The 27,204-nt window shown below is 45.7% G+C and overlaps 1 protein-coding gene across 7 annotated transcripts in view; it reads left to right on the top strand.

Moving 5' to 3' along the window:
- The window catches only part of COL26A1 (collagen type XXVI alpha 1 chain), a 170,522-nt gene that overhangs the window by 13,771 nt on the left and 129,547 nt on the right, over positions 1-27,204 (top strand). For 5 of the 7 annotated variants that reach the window (XM_050981795.1, XM_050981798.1, XM_050981799.1 and 2 more), the window contains exons 2-3: positions 9,709-9,831; positions 20,338-20,441. In XM_050981795.1, the coding sequence (XP_050837752.1) occupies positions 9,709-9,831; positions 20,338-20,441 (227 nt within the window). The remainder of the gene's footprint in view (positions 1-9,708; positions 9,832-20,337; positions 20,442-27,204) is intronic. The other 2 variants (XM_050981796.1, XM_018919312.3) reach the window with 1 other exon arrangement.

The following is a 27,204-nucleotide window of genomic DNA, read 5'->3' as shown; positions in this document are numbered from 1 at the left end:
GTTCAGATGACCTGGCACATTGGTAGAGCAGTTACTGGAGAAAAGTGCTTTGCTCTTGAGGTGCTGATGTGTTTGTGGGGTCCCCACAAACAGCTGTCCCCAAAAGAATCTTCCTGGAGTCTTGTCTCAGGCCTGGTGTATGGCTGGCTCACAGGTACCTGAGCTTCAGCTGCCTCACTGAACACAAGTGGCTTATGTAAGACATCTAAAAGGAAGAAGAGAAATTGTTCCTTTCCAAGCAAAATAAGAAGATGGATTTGTCTAGACTGGCCTATTGTTTCTAATCACCTCCTCCAGCACAGGAAACATTAGAAAACGTAGGGTTTTCTTGCACTTGAGGAAAGGCTGTTCCCTTGGTGGTTTCAGTGGGGTTGGTGTCAGGTTTGGCTCTTTGCACACCTGCTGCAGCTTCACTCTGGAAGAGGTGCCTTTGGCCCATGAAATCCTGTTCCCACCAGGGAAGGGCAGCCTCATGGTAGGTACTACTTAGAAATGTCAGCTGTGTAGTCCCTTGTACACCAGAGCCCACAAATTCCTTTACAAATTGCTGACCAAATTGAAGACCTAGTCTGAAAAAATTGTAATGGGCCTCAGGAAAAGAGAAGTGGGCAGGTGGAAGAGATGCTGCTAGAAGAGTTGTGGATTCAGTTGACCTCACACAGCTGTTTGTGCAGATATTTCCAGTTGCATCCTAAGACCTGCGAATCCGAAGCTAAAACTTTAATCTGGTTTTTGATACCTTTTGGGGCTCACTGCTCTGATGGTTGAAAATATAAGGAAAACACATCTGTATTCCCTAAAGAGAAAGCAATGTGCTGTCTGCAAGATCTCTTTCAATACTTTTTTTTGTTTGTTTGTTTCTAGCTATCAAAAGGATGTACCTTCTCCAGTGGCAGCAATATCCCAACTGTTCAGCTGCAGGAAAAACCCAAAACATGCATGTTACATGAGCAGATGAACATCATGCAATAGTAGGAAGCTTGATCGTGCCATCTTAATTTTTTTTTTATACACTCAACACTGTCCTTTTGACATTGCCTTTTGTTCTTGCTGTAGTTTGTGGTTTTTGGTGCCAGTATAATGTTAATAAAAAACACTGCTTCATTTAGGCCAAGTGCCTGTGTTCCTGTCATGCATGTGGCATTCATTGCTGCTGGTAAGTGCTGGGAGTTTGGCACCAGAGGGCTGAATGGGAGGCACAAAGATGCTCTGTTGTCTCTACAGAGCTCTATAAGCAAAAAACCAAAACAAATTTGGGAGTAGGCCCTGTCCAATCCCTGCAGATTGGCTGGTGATGCAGATACAGGCTTTGTAGGGCAAAGGGTGGGATTTAAGGAGATGCTGAAACCAGCAGGAGCCTGATTTGTCCCTTTTGGAGGATTGAATTGTGCAAAGTGTTTTGTTACTAGGGGAATTAAAGACAGCCATAGGCACTGCCATTGTGGATGGTGGAGGAGCAGCTGTTGCCACAACAGGAGCACTAGTAAAGCACAGGATGCTCTGACAGGGTCAGTGACTCTTTATCCTGCTTTTATTAATGTTTTCTTTTCTGCAAAGGTTTTGAGGACAGGCAGGTGTGTGCCAGTGCCCTGTTTTTCTACTTAAAATTCACTCTCTACCTCTTCCTAAATCAAACTTGGAGTTTAATTCTGAATGAATTTTTCTAAACTCAAAACTCGGATGTAGTGACTTTTATCAGAGTTAGTCTGGTGCTATTAATGAGGATCAAGGTCATTGTCCTCAGCCTAACCAGTTCTCAATCAGACCCTCAGAGGACACAGACAAGTACCAAGTGTAGACTTTGACCACAGGGATCTGTTTCAGACAAACAGCTGGTCTGCCAAATCCCTACTGCCAAATCCCAGCTCTCTACTTTCAATCAAGGTCTTAAGGATCTTTTTTTTCCTGTGATCCTACCCCTCCTTTCAAAGTCAGGCTTTTTAGGAATGAACAAACCAATCCAATAGATGTATTCACAGTATGGAGGTGTTAGACCTATCTGCAACCACGTTATCCAGCTGTGCAAAAATGTTTAGACTCAGGTTCTTCTTTGAAAGGCTCTAATTCAAGCAGCTTTTAATGCTGCAGAAATGATACTTGGTTGTAATTGTGCATGATTTCCACACTGCATGGATATCAAATGCCAAATTCCATCAAGTCAGTCTAATTTAACAAATACAGATTCCACGGATATTTTTGTACATTTCCCCTTTCCTCCCTCTGTGAACACTGGAAACTACTGTCTTCTCATTGATTGTGATAAGCTCGTGGGAGGGAGCAGCAAAACATTGCAGTGTGTAAAAGAATGTCTGTAAAAGCAAAGAACTTCAAAGGGGTGAAGCCCCCTTTTATTTCTGAGCGCTCAGTCATGGACTAACTTCTTCATTTCACTCCTGAAGGTAATTATGGTTCAGGTCAACCATATTTATGGTTTGATTCAGTTGGAACATATCACTGGCAAACTGAGAGGGTACTGGGTATGAATCAGAGGGACTTTATGCTGGAGGAATATTCCTTGTGCCCTCTGCCCTCACATACACACACAAACAGGTCTGTAGGCTCAGAGGGACATGTTTTGAATGTGATCAATTTGTTTGTGATACTCCCTGCCTGATCAACACTTAAATCTTCATCTCTCTCTGTTCTATCCTTTATTAATAATCAGTGCTGATGCTCTACAAGTGGACCAAGGGTGTGTAACAGGTGAGTGTTCTTGTCTGCAGCAGCTGGCAGGTGCCTAGTGAATGAGATTGAAAGTTAGAAGAGAAGAGGAATATTCTCATGGCTGAAGGAGCTGAAGGTGGCTCTGGGGAGCTGGATCCCCTCCTTGTCTCTGAAGAAGAGTTGCACACATGTTCCTTGGTATTTAGCCATGCTGCTTCTAGGTGTTTAATAATTCCAGTAGGGAGAGGTTTTCCCTTGGCCCCTGTAACTTCAGTGGCTGCAGGAGGATAAGGTAAAATTTTGTGCACTTTCCTATGGATTGAAGAAAGCTCAGCCCTCAAGGTAGTGCTTTTTTGGAGGGTCATCCCTGCATAAAACAAAGCAAGGAAAGCACAGTTAAATGTGCTTGGCTGCAGAACTTGCTGAAGCCTGAAGCTGTTGTGCAGACTGAACTGTGTTTTCCTCCTCAGGTAAAGATTCCTCTAGGACTAAACTCCCTCCAGCAGGCTCTGATAATATACTTTGTGTGGGAAAACTTAAGGCTGTTATTGGCAAGTGAGTATTTGAAGTGCACGGAGCACAGAACGTATTGCCCCCCTGGGGAAGGGTTATGCTATTGGGAGGTTCCTAGATAAATTGTCCCATCTTACTCTGCTAGCCAGACCTTATTTTTATGGCCACTTTGTTCAGACTCTTATTGTGGGGGTGGAGTGGTGGTGTGTGCAGAGAGATTGGAGTTCCTTCCAATCTTTGTCTGACCAACAGAGCAGAGTGGGAGACCTGGAACTTGTCTTATTCTTGTTCATGCCTCTGGCTCTCTGCTGCTTCAAATGGCTGCTGCTGTCTGGCTTCAGAAACACCAGCAGCCTTCCAGTTTTATTCCTTTCCCAAAATGAATGGGCTGTTGCAGAGATTTTTCTCCCTTTTTTGCAGGAGTCAGGGTAACCTCTATTAGTGCCTAGGAAGTGCTCAGGGGGAGTAAGGCATGCGTAAAACATCAATATTGACAACTAGATTACTGTGGCTTGTCCTGGCTTCTGACTTGCAGGCCTCTTAAAACTTGGTAATGGAGGAGCAGAATCTGCTTTGAACTGAACCATGCCATGATAAGCTTGTGTACAGCCAGCCCCTCACCCCTGCCAGGTGGTCTTTCATGGATTCCTTAGCAAAGGTCCATCCATCTACAGGCAATCCTGAATCAATCCATCAACACTGAACATTCCAATAGTGTGGAGACTGCTGGTTACAATTGAATTTTGTAGCTGGACAATGAGCTGGATGACAGCCTTGATCCTCAAACCTAGTTACCTGGGGAGAGCATGAATACAGCCAAGAACAGGGGAAACTTAAGCCCAACTTGGCTTTTATCTGAGCTTTCCAGTAACATGTGATGGGATAGTTTCCTCTTATCCAGGTCACAGCAGTAAAGAGCAAGCTGGTCCCAGCCAACTGAATTAGCTGGCAAACTTGATCCTGATGAGAGTCAAAGCACATTCAGGGAGGTGTGTATTTGTGAATAAGAAAGGAATAATGTAGTTTTACAGAAGTGGATGGTTCAGGTAGAGATACCCCAGAGAGCATGGCAGCCTTTGAATCTGGATTTCTTGGCATGTAGAGGGCAACTTCTGCTCCTGGCCTCAAAGGAATATATAAATAACTAACCCCTCCTAATGCTGGGCTCCAGCACACAGTGAGTGGATTGCTGTTCTGGCAGAGCAAATGGGATGCTGTACTATTTACACAGAGAAAAGGGCACAGTTTGCTTTCATTGAGTCAGAACAGCAACTTTTTCCCAGTGAAAGTCAGTGACCTTCTGATTTTATTGAAATTCCTCGCTAGGGTTGCAGGGAAATTGATAGCTCCAGTGAAAAATGTTATGAAGAAACTTGGGGAAATCTACCTAGCTATCAAAACACTCCTACTGTTTTCTGTGTCCTAAATGTTGATCTCTGTTAAGTATAACACACAGTGTGTTATCCTTATGGAAACAAAAAGATAATTCAGTGCAGTTGTTTACACAGGACAAAGCTTTAGGGCAAATCACAAGCATCAGAAATGCCAACCTTCCTGAGAGACTTCTGTGATGTTTATTGAGAGTGGGGAGGGTCAGTTTGTGCCCAAACACATGGAACAGGTGCTGATGAAACCATCCTGCATATTAAGTGTTCTTCCACTCTCAGAAAGAATTCTCTTCCTTCTGTCCAGTTAACAATTTACCAAACCCACACCAAATCTCCATTTCACTCAGCTCTACAAATGGCTTTGTGCAGAGCCCAGCTGGGGGGATTGTTTCTGCTGGAAGCAGTTCTGAGCTGGTGGGAGCGTGGTGTGCTGGGACACCACAGATTTCGGGAGCTGGAGCCGTGTCCTCCAGTCCAGTGAGAGCATCAGCTCCTGTGGGGGAGGTGGTGCCTGCTGTAGGTCTGTCCCTAGCAGGGCAGGCAGCCCTGGGTTTGTGTGTGGTGCTGAACTGTCACCCCTCTGAAAGAGGTGATTAGGCAGGAATGCAGCCACTTCCATTCCTGAGCTGCACAGTCCTGATTCACCAGCCCCTGCTGGGTCCTGATCAGTTCAGCCCAGTGGTTCTGACACTGCTCACTTTGTGATCCCTTCTCCAGTGAAATGGAGCCAGTTAACTGCCAGGTGGCTTTTCTCCTGTGAACCACCTGGAAGATCCTCCAGAAACCCCCAGGATGCAGAGAAGCATGGAAAAAGTGAGCAGTTTGGACTAGGAAAGAAGCAAATACTGCTTTTGGGGATGGCTCTGTGTGTTGTGGTGTGAGTGTTCTGATGGATGGATGGATGGATGGATGGATGGATGGATGGATGGATGGATGGATGGATGGATGGATGGATGGATGGATGGATGGATGAAGAGGTCCCTTAGGCACCCTGTGGGCTTAGGGAACACTGTGCAAATCCCAGTGGTGAGAAGGGAGGGAAGATGAAGTTTCCTGTCAGTGCCTTCCCATCCATGAAATGATTGCTCTAACTATGCTATCCAGGAATTAAGCTTTGATATGTGAGTGTGTGGCTCTTCTGGAACCTACTGCATTTTAGCTTTGTTGTATGTTACCTTACACTTGTCCACCCTCTGCAATCCCTTTTCTCTCTCACTGTTGGATGCCAGGCTGTAAAAACATCCAGAATATCCAGGGGTGAACTGTGAGTCCAAATAAACTTCTGTTGAGGGGTGCAGGAGGTTCAGAAAGTCAGTGGGGTGCAGGTATGGCTTTGTCTGGTGTCTGCCTATGGAAGCACACTGCACCTCCAGCTTTCTGAGTAATCTGGATGCCCTGTGAGATGCTCTCAGGCTGTTCCCCATGAGCTCTGAAAGGTGAGCATTTCTTGTGTCCCTCCAGTGTCCAGGTGCCCAAAGCCATCACTGCTTTTGCTGAGTCAGCAGAGAGCAGGCACCCCCTCAGCATCTGTTGAGGGAAGGGTCTGTTCAAGCTCCAAGCAGGAGTTTGCAGACTATCTCCAAATGGAAGCAAACTTTTGATTTTGTTGTTCCATTTAGCTTGAAGGGCCCCCAGTAACATCCTGAACCTACACAGTGAATGTGATTAGATAGCTGCTGGCATCAACAGCCCTATTCCCTCTGGAAAAACACACTGTCAGCTGGGATCAAGACATGACATCTGGGTCTGTAGACCCAGAAGGAAACTGTCTAAATCAGCAGCTTGCAGGCCATGATCTGCAGATCCTCTGTTGTCTGTGAAAGTCTTCCAAGAATTAAATAGGGTGTAAGAGGAGGGGGTGTTTCTTTGGAAACAGCTGGAGGAAATGGACCAAGTGAAACTCCTCTCTCTGAGCAAGGACCACTTCCTTGGGATGCTGCAGAACATCACACCAAATATGCTGGTGATGCAGGAGATCCTAAAGGAGCTGCTGTTTGGATCATTTTGTTTGCTTGGTTGGAATATTCTTTTTGAATAAGCAGCAATATATTCTCTGCCATCCTGGATGCATGCCAGTAAAAGTCCTAAACCTTCCTTCCTAGCATCTGTGTATAATATAAAGGGTCATTTATAATCTCTGTCAGCCATGATGGGGCCTTTCATCACGTTGTCTGAAGCCTGCTTGCATTCTGGAGGCTGTTCTTCTGACTTTTGGCTTGCAAAGAGAAGTCTTGGGATGGTTTTGTCTGTCTGTCTTCTTTCTGTTGTAATCACTGTGCTATTTTATCTGCCCTGAGTTCCAAGCTGGATGTCCTAATGCATCCTTGACCAGCTGTGTTCCTGTTTTTGTCTCACCTTCCTGTGTGCCACAGTAAAAACCCCTAAAAGTTGTATTTGTAGGAAAATTATGCTATTTATGGGAAGCCAAGAGTGTGATGTACCTTTCACTCCTGGCTGTGGGTACCTTTGTAACCAAACCCTCTCTTTTGCTGGTAAAGAGAGAAGTTGGAGAAATCTGTGTTCACATTTGACTAGCTGAGTATCTTTGGGGTCTGCCCCCTTTTTTTCATGCCCACACTTGTGTTTCTGCTTTGGAGATGAGGTGGTAAGTGTGGTCCTTTATCACTGTCACTGCTCTCTCTGTGCCCCTGCTCAGGAAAGTGAAAGGTTGTCCCTGGATTAGAGTGAAGGATCTGTTACCCTGCTAGGAGCTGCCAGTCATGTTCAGCCTGGTGGCTTCAGGCAAGGGAGGCAATGCATGGAGAGCCTCGAGGAGCTTCTCACTTCCTGTAGTGATTGATGAGGAGCACTGAGGGAGCTGGGGGTGCTCACCCTGGAGAAAAGGAGACTCAGAGGTGATCTCATCACTCTACAACTCCCTGAGAGGTGCCTGTGCTCTGGTGGGTCTGGGCTCTGTCTCCAGGCAGCACTGACAGACCCAGAGCACACAGCCTCAGGCTGTACCAAGGGAAATACAAGCTGGATATTAGGAAAAAGTTTTTAATGGAAAGAATGATAAAGTTCTGGAATGGCTGCCCGGGGAGGTGGTGGAGTCCCCATCCCTGGGTGTGTTTAACAAAGCCTGGATGTGGCACTGGGTGCCAGGGTTTAGCTGAGGGGTTGGGGCTGGGCTGGAGTCGATGATCTTGAAGGTCTTTTCCAACCTGGTCATTCTGTGAATTCTGTGAATGCAGGGCTGTGATTTTCCCAACCCCTCTTGTTCTCACCCTTTCTCCTGGCTGCTTTTCCTTCTGTGCTCAACTGGCTGTCCCCATGGCATGAGGAGATATCACCCCTGTCTGGACAAACCCCATGACTAAGGCTTGGAGAGACCAAATGGCTGATTGCACCAAGTGTGCAAGTGAAAGATAAAAGAAAACTTTGAATTATCACATTTTCAGCCTTTAGCTCCTGTTGTTTCTCCTGGTCCTGCTCCCTAAACTTTGTGTGAAAGTTCTGTTGAGCCTGTTAAAGAAACTGATGTCATCATGTGACCTGAAGCTTCATTAACTTTATCTTTTCCCCCCTTGTTTTGATGCTGCAGATGTCAGTAGAGACATTTGGCTACTCCAGTGCCTGATCCCTACTTACACAGCACAGATCCCTGACAAATCTGAGATAAGTGGCTCTGAAAGATCTCCCTGCCCACCTGGGGTCACCCAGGTGTGCCCACAGTGCACCCTCCCTGCTGAGGAATGCAGGGTGGTTCTGGTGAGCAGGAGCAGTGTCTCAGGGAAAGCTGCAAGCTGAGCCCTGTCCCTGCTGCTGGGCTCGTGGCAGTGGCACAGAGCCACCCCTCCCTGGGTGTCCCAGCCTTCCTGGCCGGCTGTAGCCCAAGGGTCAGCGAGCAGCCCGCTGGCCCCATGTGGTGCTGGCATCTGTGCCTCCTATTCATGGAAATGGGAGCTAGCCAGAGAGCAGGGATTCCTGTGGAGATGGGAGGGGAATGCAAAAAGGGGGGAAAAAAAGCAACAAATGCTGTAAATGGGGAATGCTGTTCTGGGGAAATCAAACTGACAGAGAGGATGTGGTTTAGGGAAGGAGAAGGGGATGTGCAGGTGCATTTCCACTTTGAGTTTTGGTGTGCAAGGTTGGGGAGTCACTGTGGTGCTTGAAGGGATCAGCTCTATTGAGGGTTCGTGCTTTAAGATAGATGAGGAGCCAGGACTCTGGCTCTGGTTCAGCAGGGAGTGCTTACACAAGCACTGGGTGTGTTTTGGAGCACAAGCTGGTGTCTCCATGTCCCACAGTGACCTCAGTTCTGATCCCCAGTCGGTAGGAAAATGACTCTGAAACCTGTTAACTACACTGATGTATAAAAGCATCACAAAACATTCCACACCAAAATATTCTCAAAAAAAAGTGAGCCAGTATTTGGCAAAATGAGCAAGCTTGCAAGGGGGAATTTTTTGTGTCGCCTCAAGCATGTCACTGGAACCTTAAACTTTTATTTTTCTAGAGAGGGTCCCTGAAGGATCTTTAGGTCCAAATTCCCTGTGCTGACACTGCAGTTCCTTCTGTCTCATACACCTTGCAGTGAGGGGTCTGTCTCTCTCTTGAGACAGTGTGAGACACTCATCCCTCCCTCCCCTGCATTTTCCCTGCCCATTTTTAGGCAGTAACCTCAGCAGGACAACAACAGGACTTGTTCAGCCCTCAGCTTGTTCAAGCCCTGCTGACAGAGAACTCCACCACACCAAAAAGCAGAATTTTCCTACTCTGCTGTTGTTCAGAATGGTGGGAGGCTGGGGAGTGATACCATAACAAGCAGAATGGAATTAAGACCAGTACAATGGGAGCTGACTATCAGGAGATTTGGAACATGTCTTTTTTTTCCCCAAGTCCTATTGTTTCTGATAAGTCACAGAACTAAATTATGCACTGTAAAACTCTGGCCTCTGACAACCAAGCAAGAGGCATTACTGGATCTGTGGTTCAGGTTGGCAGGAGCTGGGAATCTTTCTAAAACTCTTGGAAGGAGAGGGTGGGGTGAGAAGTGAAGACTGCAAGTCAGCCTGGCTATGGCTGGCAGAAGAAACCACCCCACCCCCAGATTCTTGGTCTGTTTTCCTGCAGTCTGGTGTGGGTTGGTTCCCTGCTTGTCTCACTGGGGCTCACTAACATGTGTCCTCTCTCTCTGCAGGCACTGGTGTCACTACACAGTCACAAGGACAGTCTCCTGCCAGGTGCAGAACGGGTCAGAAACGGTGATCCAGAGAGTTTATCAGAGCTGCCGCTGGCCAGGACCTTGTGCCAACTTAGTCAGGTAAAAATCCTCATGTCTCATGCTGCCCAAGCCTCCTGCCCTTCCTCTTGGGTTGGCTGGCTGGTGAGGGCTGCAGAGAGGGCTTAGGGTCAGGTGGGATGTGTAGGGGGTACAGTGTGGGTAAATGAAGGTGGTATAGAAGGTGATCTTATCCCCCAATGAGTTGCAGCTGGACCAATTACTAAAGATCAGAAGCAGGCCTGATCTTAAGAGGCCACATGTGTAGCTAATAAGAACAAGTGGTATAAAAGGTGGATTGGTGGGCTCTGGGGTCAGATGACTGCTGCAAGGACCAGGAATAGTCTGTGCTTAGAGGAGCTGCTTGTGAGAAACATTGAGAAGGCATGAAGCTCTGGCAATATGAAATCCTTGCACTGTAATGGTATTAGAACTCATGATATTTAAGGCAACAGGGATGTCCTGCTTTGGGGTGCTGTGCCTGAAGAGCACCACTGGTGATAACTGCAGGGAAATCACAGGTGAAGGTAAGTGTAGCATTGTTTCCAGTTTTAGGAGCTCCCTAAACACAGACAGGTCTAATTTAGAAAGGAGACATTGTTTATTCTGTGCAAAGTGGAGGTTCCCACAAATCAAGCACATTGAGGGGTAAAACATTACATCTTTTATACAGGAATGTTTACATGAACCCCCATAATATACATTTTCCTATTTATTTGGGTGATAGAATCTTACACAAGATGCTTGAAACACAAAGTTCTTTTCTTTCATTAAGTAATTTCTATTGTAGAAGTTATGTGACAACATCAGTTACATTTACAAAAGGGGAGAAAATTCAGCCTGGGGACAGATAGTTCAATTCAAAGCCATTAGTATTAGGACAAGTTATGTGAAACAGTTTAGCTCAGGCTGTAGTGCCAGTTTGTGCTTCTCCACATAGGAGGCTGCTGCTGGTCAGGCATGAAAGCAGATAAATGATCAGTGAGTGGATACTGGGTCAGTGGTTCTGTGGGACTTGTCGGTATCAGGTTCCCATGCTCAGGGCTGTAGTGGAAATATTGATCACATGCACTGTGATCAAGCTGTGATCAAATTCCTTACAGGCAATGGGGCAAAGGCAATGTGCCCTGTATCTTTCAGGGTAGAATTTCTTTAGACTTCCTGGATTTCAGCACCCTTTAAAGACACCTCAAAACAGAATGTTCTCTCCTTAAGAAACAGAGCTTAAAAACAACTACATGTCAAAAACTTGCCCTGAGCCTACTTTGCCTTTTGATCATTTATAGTCTGGGAACCTACATGTAAGAAGGAAAAAAAAAGTGTGAAATAGCTGTCCCCAGCTACCACCTTTCAGTAAAATGTCTGCATTGTTGTGCTTTGCCTTCTCTGAAAAGCATTCTCAGAGCAGAATAGTGCTACCCACCCAGCTGGGAATTGGGGCAAAAAACCCATTGTGCTCTGAATTTGCACCTAGCTTCTAAAACAATTTCCCAAGTAGACAAGCCATAACTTAGCTCACAGAGCTTGGTCATTTTATTGTTATTGTTACCAATTCACCCAGAGGGCACTGGCTGAGGTCCTCCTGTAGTTGATAACCTGGCCAGAAGGTGACTGCAGGCTGAGCCCCACCTCCCTGTTCTTGTGACACTTCATCTAGAATTCACATCTTGCATGGGGCAGTTCCCATTGTTGGTTCTCCAGTTTCCACTTGGCCAGTGGTCAGTCTCAGTTTTTTTACTTGTAATATATCTGCTTTGGTGTCTCTTTTGTCTTTATGCAAGGCTGTGGTTGAAACACTTCATATTTTACACTGTCATGGCCAAACTTCTGTTGAAGCTTTTTAATTTCCCAGGCTTTTTTAGGCACATAATTGTCATTAGAAACTTGTGAGCTTTCACCTTGTCTCCTAAACTTGCCAAAAATCTTACTTATTTTTCGTTAGTAACACAACTGGAATTTCATAAGAACCAAACATTTGATCATGTTATTAGTAAAAATTCTTTTTGTGGGCCCCTGCAGTTGATTGATGCCATTGATTCTTACATTAACCCAGAGACTTTAGGAGTAGTGTGTGCTGTTGTGACATTGTTCATGGAACATTTTCAGTTTCAAATGTAGTTTGGTTTGTTTGTCTGATGAGTCCAATTGTTTGGAGACAATGCAGAGCAGCAGAAGACATCTCAATTTTTCTTTCTGTGTGAAAATATCATGGAAAGAAGCTGGGGTTATTAAATATGCAAGATCTCAGCTGCTGAAAGCTCAGCTAACAGGAGCTGCATTTTTGGAAGATGATCACTATGGAGAAACCTTTCTGAAGAGATGGGAAGACAGCAATGCTCTGTTCCCTTTGGGCTGGGAGGAAATGCAGGACAAGAGGATGGAACATTTCCAGGGAAATGCCTGTATGCCTCTAGGCACATATTGCATGACATTCTTGCATAAAGTAGAGAAAGACCCTGCACCTCTTTCCCAAGGATCTCTCAGAGCTGCTGACAAAATGCTGGAACTCATCCACTTATCATCAGAAGTAAAACAGGTCCTTGATAGTTTCCCCTACTGCCACTGTCTGAAAGGGAGAGCCCCAAGAAAGAGTAACAAAGGTGGGATCTGAGAGTTGAATGGGCTGTTGGATGTTATCCCCAGCCAAGACATCTTTTATAAGTGGTTGTTTGTTTCCAGCAATGCACCTGACTTTGATAAGAGAATGAAAACAGCTGCTGAAAATGATGATTCTTGTGATGTGTGACTGCTGTGGGCAATGTTTGGTACCCTGAGCCAGGTTGTGTGACAGAGGTGTTGTTTTCTGAACACACAGCAGCCTAGCACTGTTTTGTTGCCAGCCCATAGGGATGCTTGAAATGGTTTTATTTTTTTCTTGGAGTCAAGCTGAAGTTCTAAAACGACTTTTTTAAAGAAATAAACAACTTTTCCCTCCTCTCTCAACAAAATGAGTATTGTCTTTTTAGGAAACACCAATCTCTCTCCTAATTCAGGTAAACCCCATCTCCTGTTTTGAGATGAAAACTCCTCATGCATAAAGGACAGAAATAAGGAAAACAGTTCCCAAGGCAGTGTAGTGCCTTTCCTGTTAAGAAACTGGCTTTGAAGGGGCTTGTAAGAGTTTATCAGCCACCAAGCTGTACAGCTTCCCTTGACAGGTCTCTGAAAATCCCTGCAGAAGATGAACAGAGCACAACACAAAGCCTGGCTGCCCTACTTGTTTTTGTCTCCTCCTTACCTTGTCTATCTTTTTGGGATTTCTGGAAGTCTGGCTTCAGGCAAGGTCAGGCTCATTCCAGGTCTGGTAGTGGCTGAAAATGTTCTTGCTCTCTATATCCCTGCAGTTGTTCAGGTAATATAAATATATCTGCTTTTCTTTTCCAAAAAAGTAAATTTAAAGTGTCTTTTGGCTTTCTCCTGTTCTTCTACAGGGAGGTTTGTGGTGCCTGAGCATGAATTGAAGGGCACAGAGTGTTCTGTGTGACTGTAAGCAATGCAACATGTCAGCAAGCCATTGGCACCGTTTTGCCTTTATAGTGTTTCTCCCAGCTGTGATTTGAAACAAACTGTTTTCATCTCCTTGTTTACAGGAGTCAGCCATATCTGGGAGAGCTTTCCTTCTGCCAGCACCCCTTATCAGGCTGCTCACTAGCAAAAGGGCTGTCAGCCAAGGAAAAAGGCATCTCTCAGACTCGTGGTGACAGCTGAGAGGGGCTCTCTGCTACAGAGACTCCGCTTTCGAGCAGACATCGCTGGGGCCAGACAGGATTTAATCCCTTTCCTGTCTCCCATTCATTCCTGTTGGGTTTCTTTCTCGTACTGCACAAACTGCAGCTCAGGGTCAAACCTTTGGCAGAGGAGGATCTGTGAGATCCCAGCCTTGCAGCCCTGGCTGTGAGATGTCCTTGCTGTCCATTCACTTGCTCCTGGGAAGCTGCTTTAAGCAGGAGTGTTGTCATCTTGGCTGGGCTGGGATGAGCTGCTCTCTTCTTGCCCTCTGCCCCAGGCTCTTTATTTAGCTTGGGTGCTGAGTTGCTCTGGAGCAGTCTTGGCTGGAGGGTTTCCCTCAAGAGATCTGTTCTTGAGCTCTCTCCATTTGTGCAGTGAAGGCTTCAGCTCCTGTGTTCCACAGGCTGTGCCCTTGCCATGTCACACTCCTGCTGCACGGGCAGCTCTGCAGCAGCCTGGCTGAATGCTTCAAACTCATGTACCATCTGTCTGTCTGAAGGAAGGGACAAAGTCCCTACCTTGGGGTGTCAATGGGAGCCTAATCTCTGGTTCTCTGCAGCCTGGATGGTTGTCCCCTGGTAAACCCAGGCATCCAAACTGTAACCCTTCTCCTCAGCAATCCTTTTGCTGCAGCAGCTGCAGGGTGATGCCAAGTCCTGCCCTGCTTGGGACACTGCACTCCTCAAGGCTCACTCAGAAGGGTGGTCTTGAAAGCCAGGCAAGGATTTGAGACCTACATTCAGTTGTTGGAGCTTTTGTGACCTCCTGTGCCTTCAGACCAGCAATGCCACCTCACCTGTAAGATGAAAACAGAGCTGCTTTTGTCTTACTGGTTTATAACACAATAGGGCAGCTTCTTGCTATACTCTAGTTGGCTAAAATAAGCCTAATTTTGATTAGAATATTTGTGTATGATTGTTGTGGCCAGTAAAGTAGTGTCTTGGGAAGTAAATGGATGGGATGAGTGCCTTGGCAGATCATGTGCTGTTACAGCCTTAGGAAGACAAACACTTTCTGCTTCAAACTGTTGGTGCCTTGAAAATCCCCATCTTCTCTGGAAAATCCCCATCTCATCTCTGGAAATGTTCTTCATTTGTGGTGGGATATTCCAGCTCCCATCCTACTTGTCCCAACCTTGAAAATGAATGCTCCCAGAAAGGCTGAGTGAGTTTTTATTATGCTTTGCTGGACTCTGGTCACAGAGTGTCTCACTTCAGCTTTTGAGTCTCCTGTCTCTGCAGCATTTTCTGCCTTCAGAGACTTTGAAGATTTTCCAGGAAACCCACAGGTGCTTGTACAGGGATGGGTTTACCTGGTCTCTTACTTTGATAAGAGTCATTGAAACTCCAAACATTAAGTTATTCATCTGTTGGCTTTAAACTTCACTCAGAGATGGCAGGAAGAGAGTTCTTGCAGCATAGCAAATCTGGGCTGTGATGCCCGTTCCAGCTGCCTGTCACTGCCTGTTCTTTTATTTCAGTATTGTAGCTGGTTTGGCTTATCACAAATACTCTGTGCATTTCATGTAAGCAGGCTACACATCTTGCATGGATCATTCTTGTTTGGTGTTTTTGAATGCTGGGTTTTCTTTCTTTTTTTTTTTTTTTTTTCCTTTTCATTTAAATTGAACACATTACTGCTCCCGGCGGGATTTTACAAGCTAGTTTGTAGAATAACAAAGAAGGAATTCTGCAGGCTCATCCAATTTGGTCTTCTGTGCTTTTGAAAACTTTGTTGCTACAGGGTCAGTAGGAGAAGTTGGGGATCTGTCACCCAGGAGATTGGCCTGTAGATGATGTTTCCCCTCAGTTTCAGAACTAGTAATGCCACAGGGAAATCCTTCTCTCTTTCTTGCTTTCCAGTCAATTGAATAATAAATCCCAGAGCTTATTCCAGTGCATTAGGATTGCTATTTGAAGTCCTGTTACACATAAACTCTTTTATGTGTTTAATTCCCTTACAACTCCACATCTTGGAGAGAAATGTGCTTGGAAAAAGGCATCTGCTCTCTGAAGCACACATGGGCTCTAAATGCAGGATGAGCAGTGCTCCCACAGCAGGACAGACAGAGGCTCTAGGTGTGGAGGATTAGAGCTGTAGCACAAAGAGGCATTCTCAGCTTTGAACAATGGTTGTGTGGTGCTGCCTGGGCACAGGTGGAGGGTCACCTGTTCCAGGGGTTTTGCTCAGGCTGCTGATTGAGGCCTTTTGATCTTGCCCAGACATTCTCTGAGCACTCCTCCTCCCTGCTGCAGTGCTGTTCTGCAATAGCACTGACATCTGATTGTTAATAAAGGCAGGAGCTGATGATTACTCTGTGGTGGCATAGAAACATCTGGCTTTGTGTCCTTGGCCTTTTTTCTTGGGACTGAGAGACTGTCAGTATTGCTGTGGACAGCAGGGCATGGCAGGTAGATAAGTTTGTTTCCTGGGTTTAGTTTTTTGCTAAGTTGTTTGAATCAGGTGTGTTCAGAGCTAAACAAAGCCTTCTTATTGGCAAAGGCAGGAGACACAATGAGCTCCAACACTCCTGCAGCTGCAGATTGGTTGTTTTTTTTGTTTAATCTGGTATCTGCAGGAGCATGTTTGGAGCTCCCCTGGTTACCTTGTTCCCTGGGGAACTGCTGTGTTTGTGGTAGGAAAGCTGGAAGAGCTGGGGCTGCAGGAAAAAAGAGCACAGCTCTGATTCACAGTGATGGTCTCTGCCATGCCTGTGAGTGCAAATGTGATGGCAAAGGTGCTTCTTGTCCCTGCATCAGCTGTGGCACTGGTTTGAGGTGAAGTTGTCATGTCTGTGTCACATAGAGAAAGTGCCTGGTTTAATCAGTGTCTGGTAGGCTTTGAGAGGATGTTTAGGATGGTCTGTGTGGGCATGGTGGTGTTGGGAACCAAATATATATTTGATAGCTTCTCTGAGCTCCTAAGCTCCCTTCTTTCCAAGTATTTTGAGATATACTTAACTTGATGGATTTGAAATCTGAGTTCAGAACACTCTGATTTTCTGTGGGGAGTTGCAGGGTTTTGGCATGTCTGTAAATCAGAGAGAGCATTGGTACCAAGGGTTAGAGGAACTATCCAAACTATGTCCTGAATGCCTTTTGATGCACTTGTTGAAAAGAAGATGAAGGTCCCTGGAATAGAAGCTGGCAGTTTTATGGATGGGGTTGGACCCACTGGGTTGATACCTGACTTCAGTGCCATGAGAGAAGTAGGCAAACCAGAGCTTGGATTCCTTGGTTTCTGAGGTCTTTGCCAGTCAAAAAGGCAAATTCATTCATCTTGTGATCCTGAAACCCATCAGGAAGTGATGGTGAAACTTCCAACCTAGGGCTTGAATAAAAATCAATAGGAGCCTCTGAGGGTCACTGAGGTCTCCTTGGGCACAACCTGCAATGGCTGAATGAATCAGAGTAACAAAACCTTCTCTTGTGATGTTGAAATGAGCTTCACGCCTTCCTTTTGTGGTCTTTGTGCACAAACAGCTTTGTTTGTGAGTGTCAAAGGGCAGGGGAAATCCAGAAAGGGTGAAGGTATTTCCTGTGTGTGATAGGCTGTCCTGCTTGGGTCATGGCAGAGATCACCCTGTCTCTTTTGACCTGATTTTTGAGGCTTTGATCCAGGAATGTGGCACTCTTCCCCTTTCTTGTGTCATGTCTGCCTGTTGTGTTCAGTGACACTTCCTTGAAAACAAGGGGGACACATCCTTGTGTGCTGAGGAGTGAGACTCCTTGGCTGCCATCCCTTGGTGTGTCCTGACCTCTCCAGTACTTACAGCTGTGTACCCCCAAATCAGTTCATCAGTCAGCTCATGCTCCTTCCCCAAATCACCTCTTCCTTGGCAGTCACTTGGAGCCACAAACAAGAGACTCTGTTTCCTAAATGATAATTGCATGTGGACAAGCTCATGTAGCTCATCCTACAGGGATCAGGCAGCTCCAAGGACAGCCATGTGTTGACTCTGGTCCAGGAACAGCTGCTTGAGCTTTCTGGGCTCTTCCTTTGGGGTTGCCCCACTCCCAGAGATATTGTTGTGAAGCCTCAGCAAAATCTCTGGGAATGACTCCTGACTCTTGCAGTGGAGTAGCAGACCCTGGTAGTTTGCTCCTCCATGAAATGCTTGGGGTTCTCCTGCTGAAGGGAGCTGTGTGCTGAGCACATCCTTTGGCTCCCTGAGAAGCAGAGCAGTGCAAGGTTGTGGCTCCTCCAAACTTCTTCCCCTCTGCTTTGACAGATTTCTGTGCCAGTGTTTGTGGCTTGAGTGACATCCAAGGGAAAGGCTTCTCTATTTTGCTACCAATCCTTTTGTCTGCCTCTTGTGTTTTCCACATATTTGCATTCAGGGGCTTCTGATCTTTAACAGGTATCTTCCTTCCCTCTCCTTTTCCATATATTTTTTTCATCTCCTTCAGTTGCAAGACTACAAGTGTCAGGTGGTGGTGATGCTTTGCTAAAGGTGCTTTCTCTGCTCCCCTCCTGGAACAGGAGTCATAAATCTGTACGATGATTCTGCACCAGCAGACCTTGGTGCCATCTCACAAAATTGAGGAAAAATGAAGCTATGAAGGACAGAACAACTTCAGAACAAACTGGACTTGCAAGCTGGGCCCACTTCAGATGCCTGAGTGCACAGTGTTGAGCAGAGCTGCACATATCAGGACTCTTCCAGGGAATTCAGGGTGGGTGGTAGACTGTGACAGCTGAGCTCCACGCTTGTCATGCCCTGAGAAGTCCTCCCTCATTTGAGGATTAAACTAGAGCTACTTCCCCGACACAGAACTGCTGCCAAAATTCCAGTCTGGCTCAAGCCACTCTCCACACTTCATAATGAAGTTTGAAAGAGTTTTAACATCTTGGTGTTGGCAGAAACATGGTTTTAAAATCACGGTGTGGTTGGAGACACGCTGGCTCTGGACACTGGTAACAAGACTGGAGACTTTCATCTGAAGGTCAAATCCAGCTGTGGTGTTAGTGACAAAGTCATGAACTTCTGACTGATGCTTTGGGGCTTACATGTGGAAACGTGTCTGGAGTTCAATGCCAGGACTGGGAGCTGGGAGATCTGGGTTCAATTCCTGGCCTTTGCCAGAGCTATTCTGAGAGACCCTCAGCAAGACACTCACAGTCTTTGTGCCTTAGGTCTCTTTGTGAAAAAGCACTGAGGTCTACCTACATCAGTGTGCTCCAAGTCCTCAAACTCACATGACTGTGGACTCCTGAACACTACTGGATGCAGAAGAGCAAAGAAATAGGTGGGATGAGCTGGCTCTGTGCAGCCCATACCAGCCAAGTTCCTGGATCACAGCTGTGGGTATTACTAGGGGTTGGTGGGCTTTTTGGCAGCTCCAAGGGTGGAGGATATCATGTTCTCAGGAGACTGTGCTGCTCTCCTGTCTCTGGGTGAGGCTGTTCCCAGGGCAGGCAGCCCCGTGCTCAGGAGGAAGCTTGTGCAGCCCACCCTCTCCAGTGGCTACAGCAGAACTTAGTTTCTGTGTTGGGCAGCTGGCACAAATCATCAGCAAACAGCTTCTTGAGAAATTAACTTCCCAAAGACTCTGCTAACCACGACTGAGCTGCTCCCTTCTTTCCAAGACACACATGGGCAGCCTCTCCTGGCAAGCCTTTGTTACTGCTCTTTGGAGTAGCTACCAGCCACTGCAGTGCTGTCCTGGATGTACACCTGCCAACCCTTGAGCAGTTTTGGGTGAGATTCATGCAACCTCCAGCTCTGTTTTCCCCCTGTGCCCAGCTGAGCATATCTCTGTCTCTCCTCTGGCTCTCAGCAGAAGGAGCCTCTTCCCCAGGGACAGGGTGCTCAGGGCTTGTGTCTGCCTGGCTTGGAGAAACAAGCATAAGCTGCAGCCTGCAACACTGTAATCCCAAAGCTTCAGACTCTCCCTGTGTGTGTGCCAAATTCTTTTGGCTGTTAAATAAGGGTAGGAATTTTGAGGGGAACTTGTAGAGTACAACTTCTGTGTTTGCTTTTAGTTTCATGAATAGCAGCAGTGACTTGTTTGGCTGTATACTGGGAAAACTCAGAGTTGCCAGCTTTGACGAGCTGCTGTTTTAAAGCAAAAGTTGTCACTTATGCAACTGTCTGTTTTGTGTTGACTTCAGAATCACTGGTGCCTTGCACAGCCCTGCTGTGTCTGCAGGTCACCCTCCAGTTCCCAGAGGGGCTTGGCAGTGCCTGTGCTGTAATTGGGACCCTGGGGATGCTGTGCTGCTCACAGAGCTCCCAAACTGTCCTGCAGAACCTTGGCTGTGGTCCAGAATAGTGTGACCCTATTTCAGATGGGGGGAGAACTGAGGCACAGGTCAGGTAGCTGGGAAAAGGCTCCAGGAAGGTCCCTGATGTACTTGTCATGTTGATGTGCTGGTACATCCCAGGTCTGAGTGGTGGGGAAAGGAAGGCACCTGGGAGATGGCAAACTATTACTGCTGAGTGAGGAAAGGTATTGCCAGCCTCTGTTCAATGTCACAGAAGCCCACATAAAGGGACAATGTGGGAAACAAGTCATCACCTCTGCTACTTGCAGGGCTTTGCAGTGGTGAGATTTCCAAAGCTGCTGGTGGTACCTGCAGGAGGAGAGGTGTGGGGAAGAGCCAGTAGAGCATGAGGGCTTAAGGAGGAAAATAAAAGCTGTTAAATCCCATCCACATTCTAATAAATCCTTGTTGATGTTTTGTGTGACTCCATTTTCTGTGGCTGGGGTTGGCTGGATGCTCTGGGATATATCCAGGTGGGCAGATGTGCTGTGAATCAGCAGCAGCACCGCTGGAGCTGGGCACTGTGCTCTGCTGACTCCTTGTTTGTGTTAGTTACAGGACTCTCATCAGGCCCACGTACAAAATGTCCTACAGAACTGTGACCACGCTGGAGTGGAGGTGCTGTCCTGGCTTCACAGGGAGCAACTGTGAGGAGGGTGAGTTATCCAGCAATGCCTCTGTCCTTGTGAGCAGCAAGGATGGACTGGCTGCCTTGAGCTGGGGTTTGTTCCTTAATGTGCCCCACACCTCTTAAACGCAGGAACAAATCACCTGTTCCCTTCACACCCCATTGTTATCTGAATGTCACACACAGCTCTGAAAGGTGGTCTTGGAAAACAGATCATTCTGAATGCCTGCAAACAGGCCTGTACAGGGAGGGGGAAAGAAATGAAAAAAGAAAACGGGAATTAGGGATGACCTGTTTAGAGATGTGCTCATGCTTGGCATCCCTGGTGTGTTCAGAAAGTGTGCTTTCTTCTTTTTGTGTGTTGTCTTCTCCCTGTCCCTCTTGTCACCATAAATTGCTGTATCCAATAAAAGCTGGTCCCTGGAAGCTGCTTCTGAAAGGTCTGGACATATATAATGTGTGCTCCCAGAGAGCTTTGAATCAATACCTTTGGTTCCCCTTTCTACTTGCTCCTTGACTTATTGGTGTAACATTCATGTTCCACAGTGTGTGTGAAACCACAGATCCCTCCACTCAGAGAAAAACACAGGGCTCTTTCCAGAGCAGGAGGAAAAAGTATTTTCCTTTTTTTATCACAACAGGGCATGGTTTACATTTTCCTTCCTAACATATTCTACTTTAACTGTCACTTCTGGGGGTTTGAAACAAGTCCTGCTTCTCCACCAAGTATCAGGTTTAGGCATTGAGGTATCTGCTGAATCTGACTTGAGAGTTCACAGCTTATGAATGGGAGAAACTGAGCCTGGAGTTTTCTGTTCATTTGCATCAGGTCAACACAGCCTGTCTCTGGCTGCTGAAGGGTCAGTGGGGGTGTCCAACATCTCTGAGTCTGCTGTTTGTGCTGGTTCTCTTTGTGCTGTGATATCTTAATACCAATCACACAATTCAGGCAAAGCTCTGACGAGGAAGTTGTCTCGTTACAGTCCCAAAGAGTGATGGCTGCAGACAGCAGCTGGCTCCAGGCTGCTGAGCAAACAATAGCTTCCCCAGAAGCTCCAGAAAACCCTTACAAAGTGGCAAAACTACCCAAAGTTGCAGTCTGCAGGAGAGAGCTTTACATTTTAACATAATGCTAAAAGAAGTGAGCCTGAGAGAGAAGCTGCTTTGTGGAGCTTGAGTTTTCAGCTGTCCCTAGAAAAGGAAAGGGAGGAGGAAAAGGAGAAAAGGAAAGGGGAACTGGGGATGGTGGCAGAGCTGAGGATGTGCCTGGTGACCTGAGGAGCCCCTGTGTGCAGCCTGTTCGTGCCTGTAGGTTTGGACAGGTGTGAGTTATTGCAGCTTAGGGGTGCTGCTGGTGCAAAGGAGAGATTCCAGCTCCCCCCTGCAGTGCCAGATCTGTCTCAGCAGAGCTCAGTGGAAATAAAAAGCCAACGTGAGCTGGTTTGAGTAAGCCGGCAGCAATCTCTCAGGAGCAGGTCTGTGCAACGAGGTGACAATTTTATACAGCTACTTTGAAAGGTGGAACTGTTCTTTTGGGCTTGGATATGGTCTGTGGAGTGTGAGAAGAAAGCCAGTAGTAAGCCCTCACTTTCAAGTGTGAGATTCTTTTTACCTCTTTTTTTTTTTTTTTTTCTTCTTCTTAAAACATCTGGTGCTACTGACAGTCCCATATACTTGAATGAAAGAGGAAAATAAAAAAGACCCCTTTCTAGTGCAGCAGGGTAGGGCCACTTGGTTTTTAGTGTAAATACTGGTGTTAGTGGTCTGCATGGCCCTTCAAGCTGTCAATTTTAAAATGGAAATATTTACTTACTCCTTATGCTAATTCTTAATGTTAGTGTCACTTGGAAATCAAAGTAAAAAAGGCTAAAAATAGGCTGATTTAGGGTTTTTGGCAAGCCAATGTAAGGCCTTTTGTACTCTTTCCTTTCTGTGCTCTCCCCTACTGCAAGACTGGTTCCTCTGAGAGGGTGGGATGCTTATCTGTGTGAGTTCTTCCTGGAAACAGCAGACAAAAGGAAACAGAAAACAAAACTGAAGCAAAACAAAACCAGTGCAGTGATGAAGCCACAGTGAATTAGCAGGGCAGAACCTCAAAATGCTTTCATCTTTCTTTGGTAGTTAGATTCCTCCTCAATGTTTAATTTCACTTGTATGTGCAGCTGGTGCTTTAGAAGTTGATGTGAGGTAGGTATGGCTGGAGGCAGCCTGGACCTGCATTATTTTTAGCTTGCTTTTTTGCTGTGTTGCAAATCCTCCCATTCTCTGACAGCTGCAGTGGCTCTGAGCTTCCATGCAACATCTCCTGGTTCCAGAGACTGAAGGGAAGCTCTTTCTTTCCCAATGGGTCTTGGAACAGGGTGTGTTTCCCTCAGGGGGATGGGTTAAGCCAGCAGAGACTGGATTGATGAAGCACACAGAACAGTTCTGGGAGCTGTGTGTGCATGGGCATGGCTGATTGTGGCCTCTGCATCCTCATGATATACATCTAAGATCTATTGATCTATTTTTTAACCCCCAGTGAGCAGAGTTAATGTTTGCTCCTTTTTTGTGCTGTTTTGGAACAGTGTCTTTGGGGAACCACTGTAGCATGGATTATTTTTACTAGCTGTTCTTATACCAAGCCTTCCTTGCCCTTTTAAAACTTATTCATTTTAGCATTTTATAAGGGAAGACAGGACAGGGAGAGGGTGAACCAAGGAAAGGAGTGAAAGAATTTGAAGCCATTCAAAGGCTGTAGCTATTTCTGATACCATGACTTGTTGTGATCTCCCAAATGACAGGTCAGCTTTTCTTTTGCAAAAGCAGCAGCTCAGTGTGGGTGTCTAGCCCCAAAGTATGACAGACTCCTGATGAAACTGGCTTGCTGGAAAACTCCTTCAGTGGGAAAACTCCCCTCTGCTAGAGCAAGGTGTTAAATGTAATTAAATCATTGAAGTGTCTCTATCCTCAGCTGGTAAGTTTAGCTTGAGACAGTCACCACTTCAGTGTCACCAGCTGACAGGCACCTACATTAACACTGAAAGCTGCACAATTTTGGATTTAAATTATCCTGGGACTCTAACTCCTGCACCAAAGCTGATAAAGAGCAGCATTGTCTGGAGGAAGCCCAGCTCTAGAGGTGGATGGAGATTTTGCTCTCAGTGGGTCGATAATTTGCTGAGGTAAATTTCCAACCTGTTTCCTTTTTCAAGCTAAAACTGCCTGGGGCTTTCTCTCCTTCCTTTCCTTGCTTTCTGCTCAGTCCAAGGTATGTCACTATTTGAAGGATCTCCAGTTCCTTTACTGGTTTTGTAGAACTGTGACCTAAAATCTCCAGTTCCTTTACTGGTTTTGTAGAACTGTGACCAGCTCATTGAGTTGATAGTCAAAAACCACCAGTTGTACCAGACCTTCCCAAAGGCAAATTCCTTGGATGGAGAAAAAGACTCGATGCAAACCAGTCTGGTGAATATAACTGTCACTAGATACTAACTTTTATTTTCCAGTTTCAGGGGGTTTTTGTTTTGTTTAAAGTGGAGCCCAAGCCCAGGACAGGAAATGAATGCACTGAGCCACCCAGTCTGCTGACTGCTGATATAAAGAACATATGGATGAGGGCAGTGCAGGGGTGAAGTGGTTTAGCCCTTGCAATCATGCATCAAGCTGATTGATTTGAATCCAAGATGATGCTGACAATTTAACTCAGCCTTTTTTTTCTATATGGCTGAAAGTTCAAAGGCAAGTGCAACCTCTTGGGAGAGGAAAAGTGTCCCCAGCAAGTTCAGGGGCTCAGCACTGCTCTGGAGCTCTCCAGCCAGGCAAGGTCTTATTTTACTTTACAAATATAGCATAGCTTTCTTCCTTGTTTGTTTGTACTGCTTGAGTTTGGGACAGTAGCCAGTATCCTATTTACCCCAGAGGCAGATTGATGGTAGACAGCCTAGCTGTTTGGGCAAGAAACAGCTCCCAGAGTAACTTCAGCACCTCCAAAGTGATGCTATTATGATTCCAATCTTACTTTTTTTTTTTCTTTCCAAAGCATGCAAGTAAGATAGGAAATGTAAGCAGCCTTGTTCAAGTAATGGCTTAACTAGAGAACTTATTTTTTTTTTAATTTTTATTTTTTTAATGTATCCCCCTTCTCATTTCAGTTCTTGGAATATTCTGATCTAATAACTATTGTTTGCATCTTTCTTGTCATCTTGATATTTTTTAAACCTCTTAAGATTGCCATGTGTTTACAGTTTTCAAAGCAGCATAAGAAAATGAGGACTTTCCTCTTGGTATGATAGAGTGCAAAAACCCTTTTCATTTTTATTGCTGGTTTACAAAATTTCTTGGTCCCAGGAGGAGAGATGCAGAACAACACTGCCAGGAAAATCTTAAATGAGCAAATGCAATTATGAGACAAAATTTGATGAGACTGGGAGAAAGGACCTCAAAACAAGAGACCTGAAAGTTTGAAAACCCATTGAAGTGCTCTGAAGGGCAGGGAATTCCAAGTGGTATTAATGGGACCTCACTTCTCCAAGCCTTGTCCTTCTTCCCCCTGAACCATTGACAGAACCATCCATGATGTGAAAATGCAAGACAGAGATGAAGTAACTTCCTGTAGTATCACAGCAGTTCTCTCCAGGATTTGAGCTTGTGTGTTCTCCTTTCCTCAAGTCCCTCAGTTCCTTCCTCAGCAGAGCTTTTTGCTGCCACTGAACTTTTTAATCTTCCCTTAGAAAGTGTAAGAGAAAGCAGTGGGAGTCAGAGCCATTGCAGTGCCTGTTCCTGGTTCAGTGATGTTTGGCCACTGCAGCTGAGTCCAGCTCCTGTCACTAAACAAAAGCTTCCAGGTAAACACTGAAATTCTCCCCAAGGTGTTTATTTCAGTGCCCTGTGACTGGCTGGGCAGTTCTGTGCTGCAGATAGGGCAGACTGAGGTTCTTTCCCTTCAAGTTTGGATCTAACAGGGTTGTAGCTCTCTACTAGAGACTGGTCCAGTAATTCCTTTAGGGAAATGTGCCTTAGCTCTCATTTGAGACCTTTGTTCTCATCTTTTCATGCCGAAGTTTGTTTGTTAGATACAGTAAGTGAATGATGTGAATACATCTTATAGACTATTAAGTGGAATGGGAATTAATTATAGTTTTTTAAGTAGGAGGTAAAATGTAGTAACTATCTCTGTAAATCTACCTTCAAAAATATTTTATGAAAAAATATCAAAACCTATGAATCCCCCATGATGGAATTCGTGGCACATGGAAGTGTCTTCCTGAGCACTGATGTTTGTGATGTAGGTCCCAGGTGTTGGACAGTCCTACCCCAGTATTTTCTTCCATAGGCTACACCTCCTGCTGCTCCACTGTTCCACCTCCTGCTTGTGCTTCTGGTGGCCTCTTCAAGACAAGATCCACCAGAAGTTGCCCAAACCACCTTAAAATGTGTCACCCACTTGCTGTCTGCTCCCATCACTGTGCTGACCACTCAGCAACCTCTGGCTTCAGGCACAACTTGTGTCACCCCTGATCAAACTGATCAAATTTTCTGAGGAGTTCCTGGAGCGTGTGGTCACTGTTGGAAGCATCCACAGCCTGCTGAGAGCACTTTCTGGCATCAGCACTCTGTGACTACTTGAACAATTTCTAAATGTTCATCTTCCTTTTCAATACATAGATTAAAAAAAAAAAAATCCCTGTTAGATTTCCAAATATTTTGACACTGCATTCCAGCATCTGAGTAGTTTCATTTTTTTGGACATTTCTAATCTGAACAGGGAGAATTTTATTGAGCACCTAATGTCAAAACATCTGAAGTGCTAAATATCTGCAGATGTTATCTTAACATAAGTAGGAAAGATGTATTCTGTACCATTACACTGTCCCAAATTTTTTAGCTCCCATCAAATGACTGTGGTATGTGGAGAATCTTTTGTGTTTTCATAAGCTATTGGCTTTCCCAAACACATGGGATGCTTTCTGCTGTGTGTGTCTTAATTCACAAGTGAAGGGCCCACCTGCTTATAGTGATTGAGTTTCCTTTATGAATTTGCTTTATTTCTAATCAGGAGTGAGCATAAACTTCCCCTGGGTAGGGCTGGACAGGGCTTGAAGCAACCTGGGCTTGTGGAGAGTGTTCCTGCCCGTGGCAGGGGTGGAATGAGATGAACTTTAAGGTCCCTTCCAACCCAAACCATTCTGTGCTTGTTTCAGACTTGTATAAGCTCAGAGACTCTCTAATGGTAGATTAGTTAGATATTGAAAGTTTTGCACCCAAGGGAGCTCCTGAATTACTTTAGTATAGAACTTGGGAGGTGTGGGTTCTGAAGAGCCCATCCAACCTCTTGACATTTTCTTTCATAACCTTTACTGCCTCCTTCAACCCTGAGCTTTTAACAAGCTACTTTCTCATGCAGCTGTTCCTTCAGAGCTCTTGTTTTCCCCCAAATTATCACTTGTTTCCCATTCATCCTCCCAATGATGAAATTTTATTTGCTTGAGGCTGTTAAAATGGGAGTTGGTTTTTTCCCCCCTCTGTGAGTCTCTCATTGTTAGAGCCTTTGGGAGTTGCTGACAGTGTAGTGTCCTCTGGAAAAAGGGACATGTGACATGTTATGCTGTGAATCCTGCAAATGCAGTTAGTACCAAAGTCAGGAAAAACATTCTCCCAAAAAACTCCACCCTGTCTCTCTTTTCCACAGCCATTCCCATGGAGGTGGTGGGGAAAGGGTGGAGCTGTGTTTATACCAGAAGTTGGTGTTTTTGGAGGGAACACTCCCATTTGCATAGGGAAGAGCTAAATGAGAGGAATGGTTTCTAATT

This window comes from Serinus canaria, chromosome 19 (genome assembly GCF_022539315.1).
Source record: "Serinus canaria isolate serCan28SL12 chromosome 19, serCan2020, whole genome shotgun sequence".
Lineage (NCBI taxonomy): Eukaryota > Metazoa > Chordata > Aves > Passeriformes > Fringillidae > Serinus > Serinus canaria.
The sequence above is the reverse complement of the archived record's forward strand: the minus strand, read 5'-3'. Positions and strand labels throughout refer to the sequence as shown.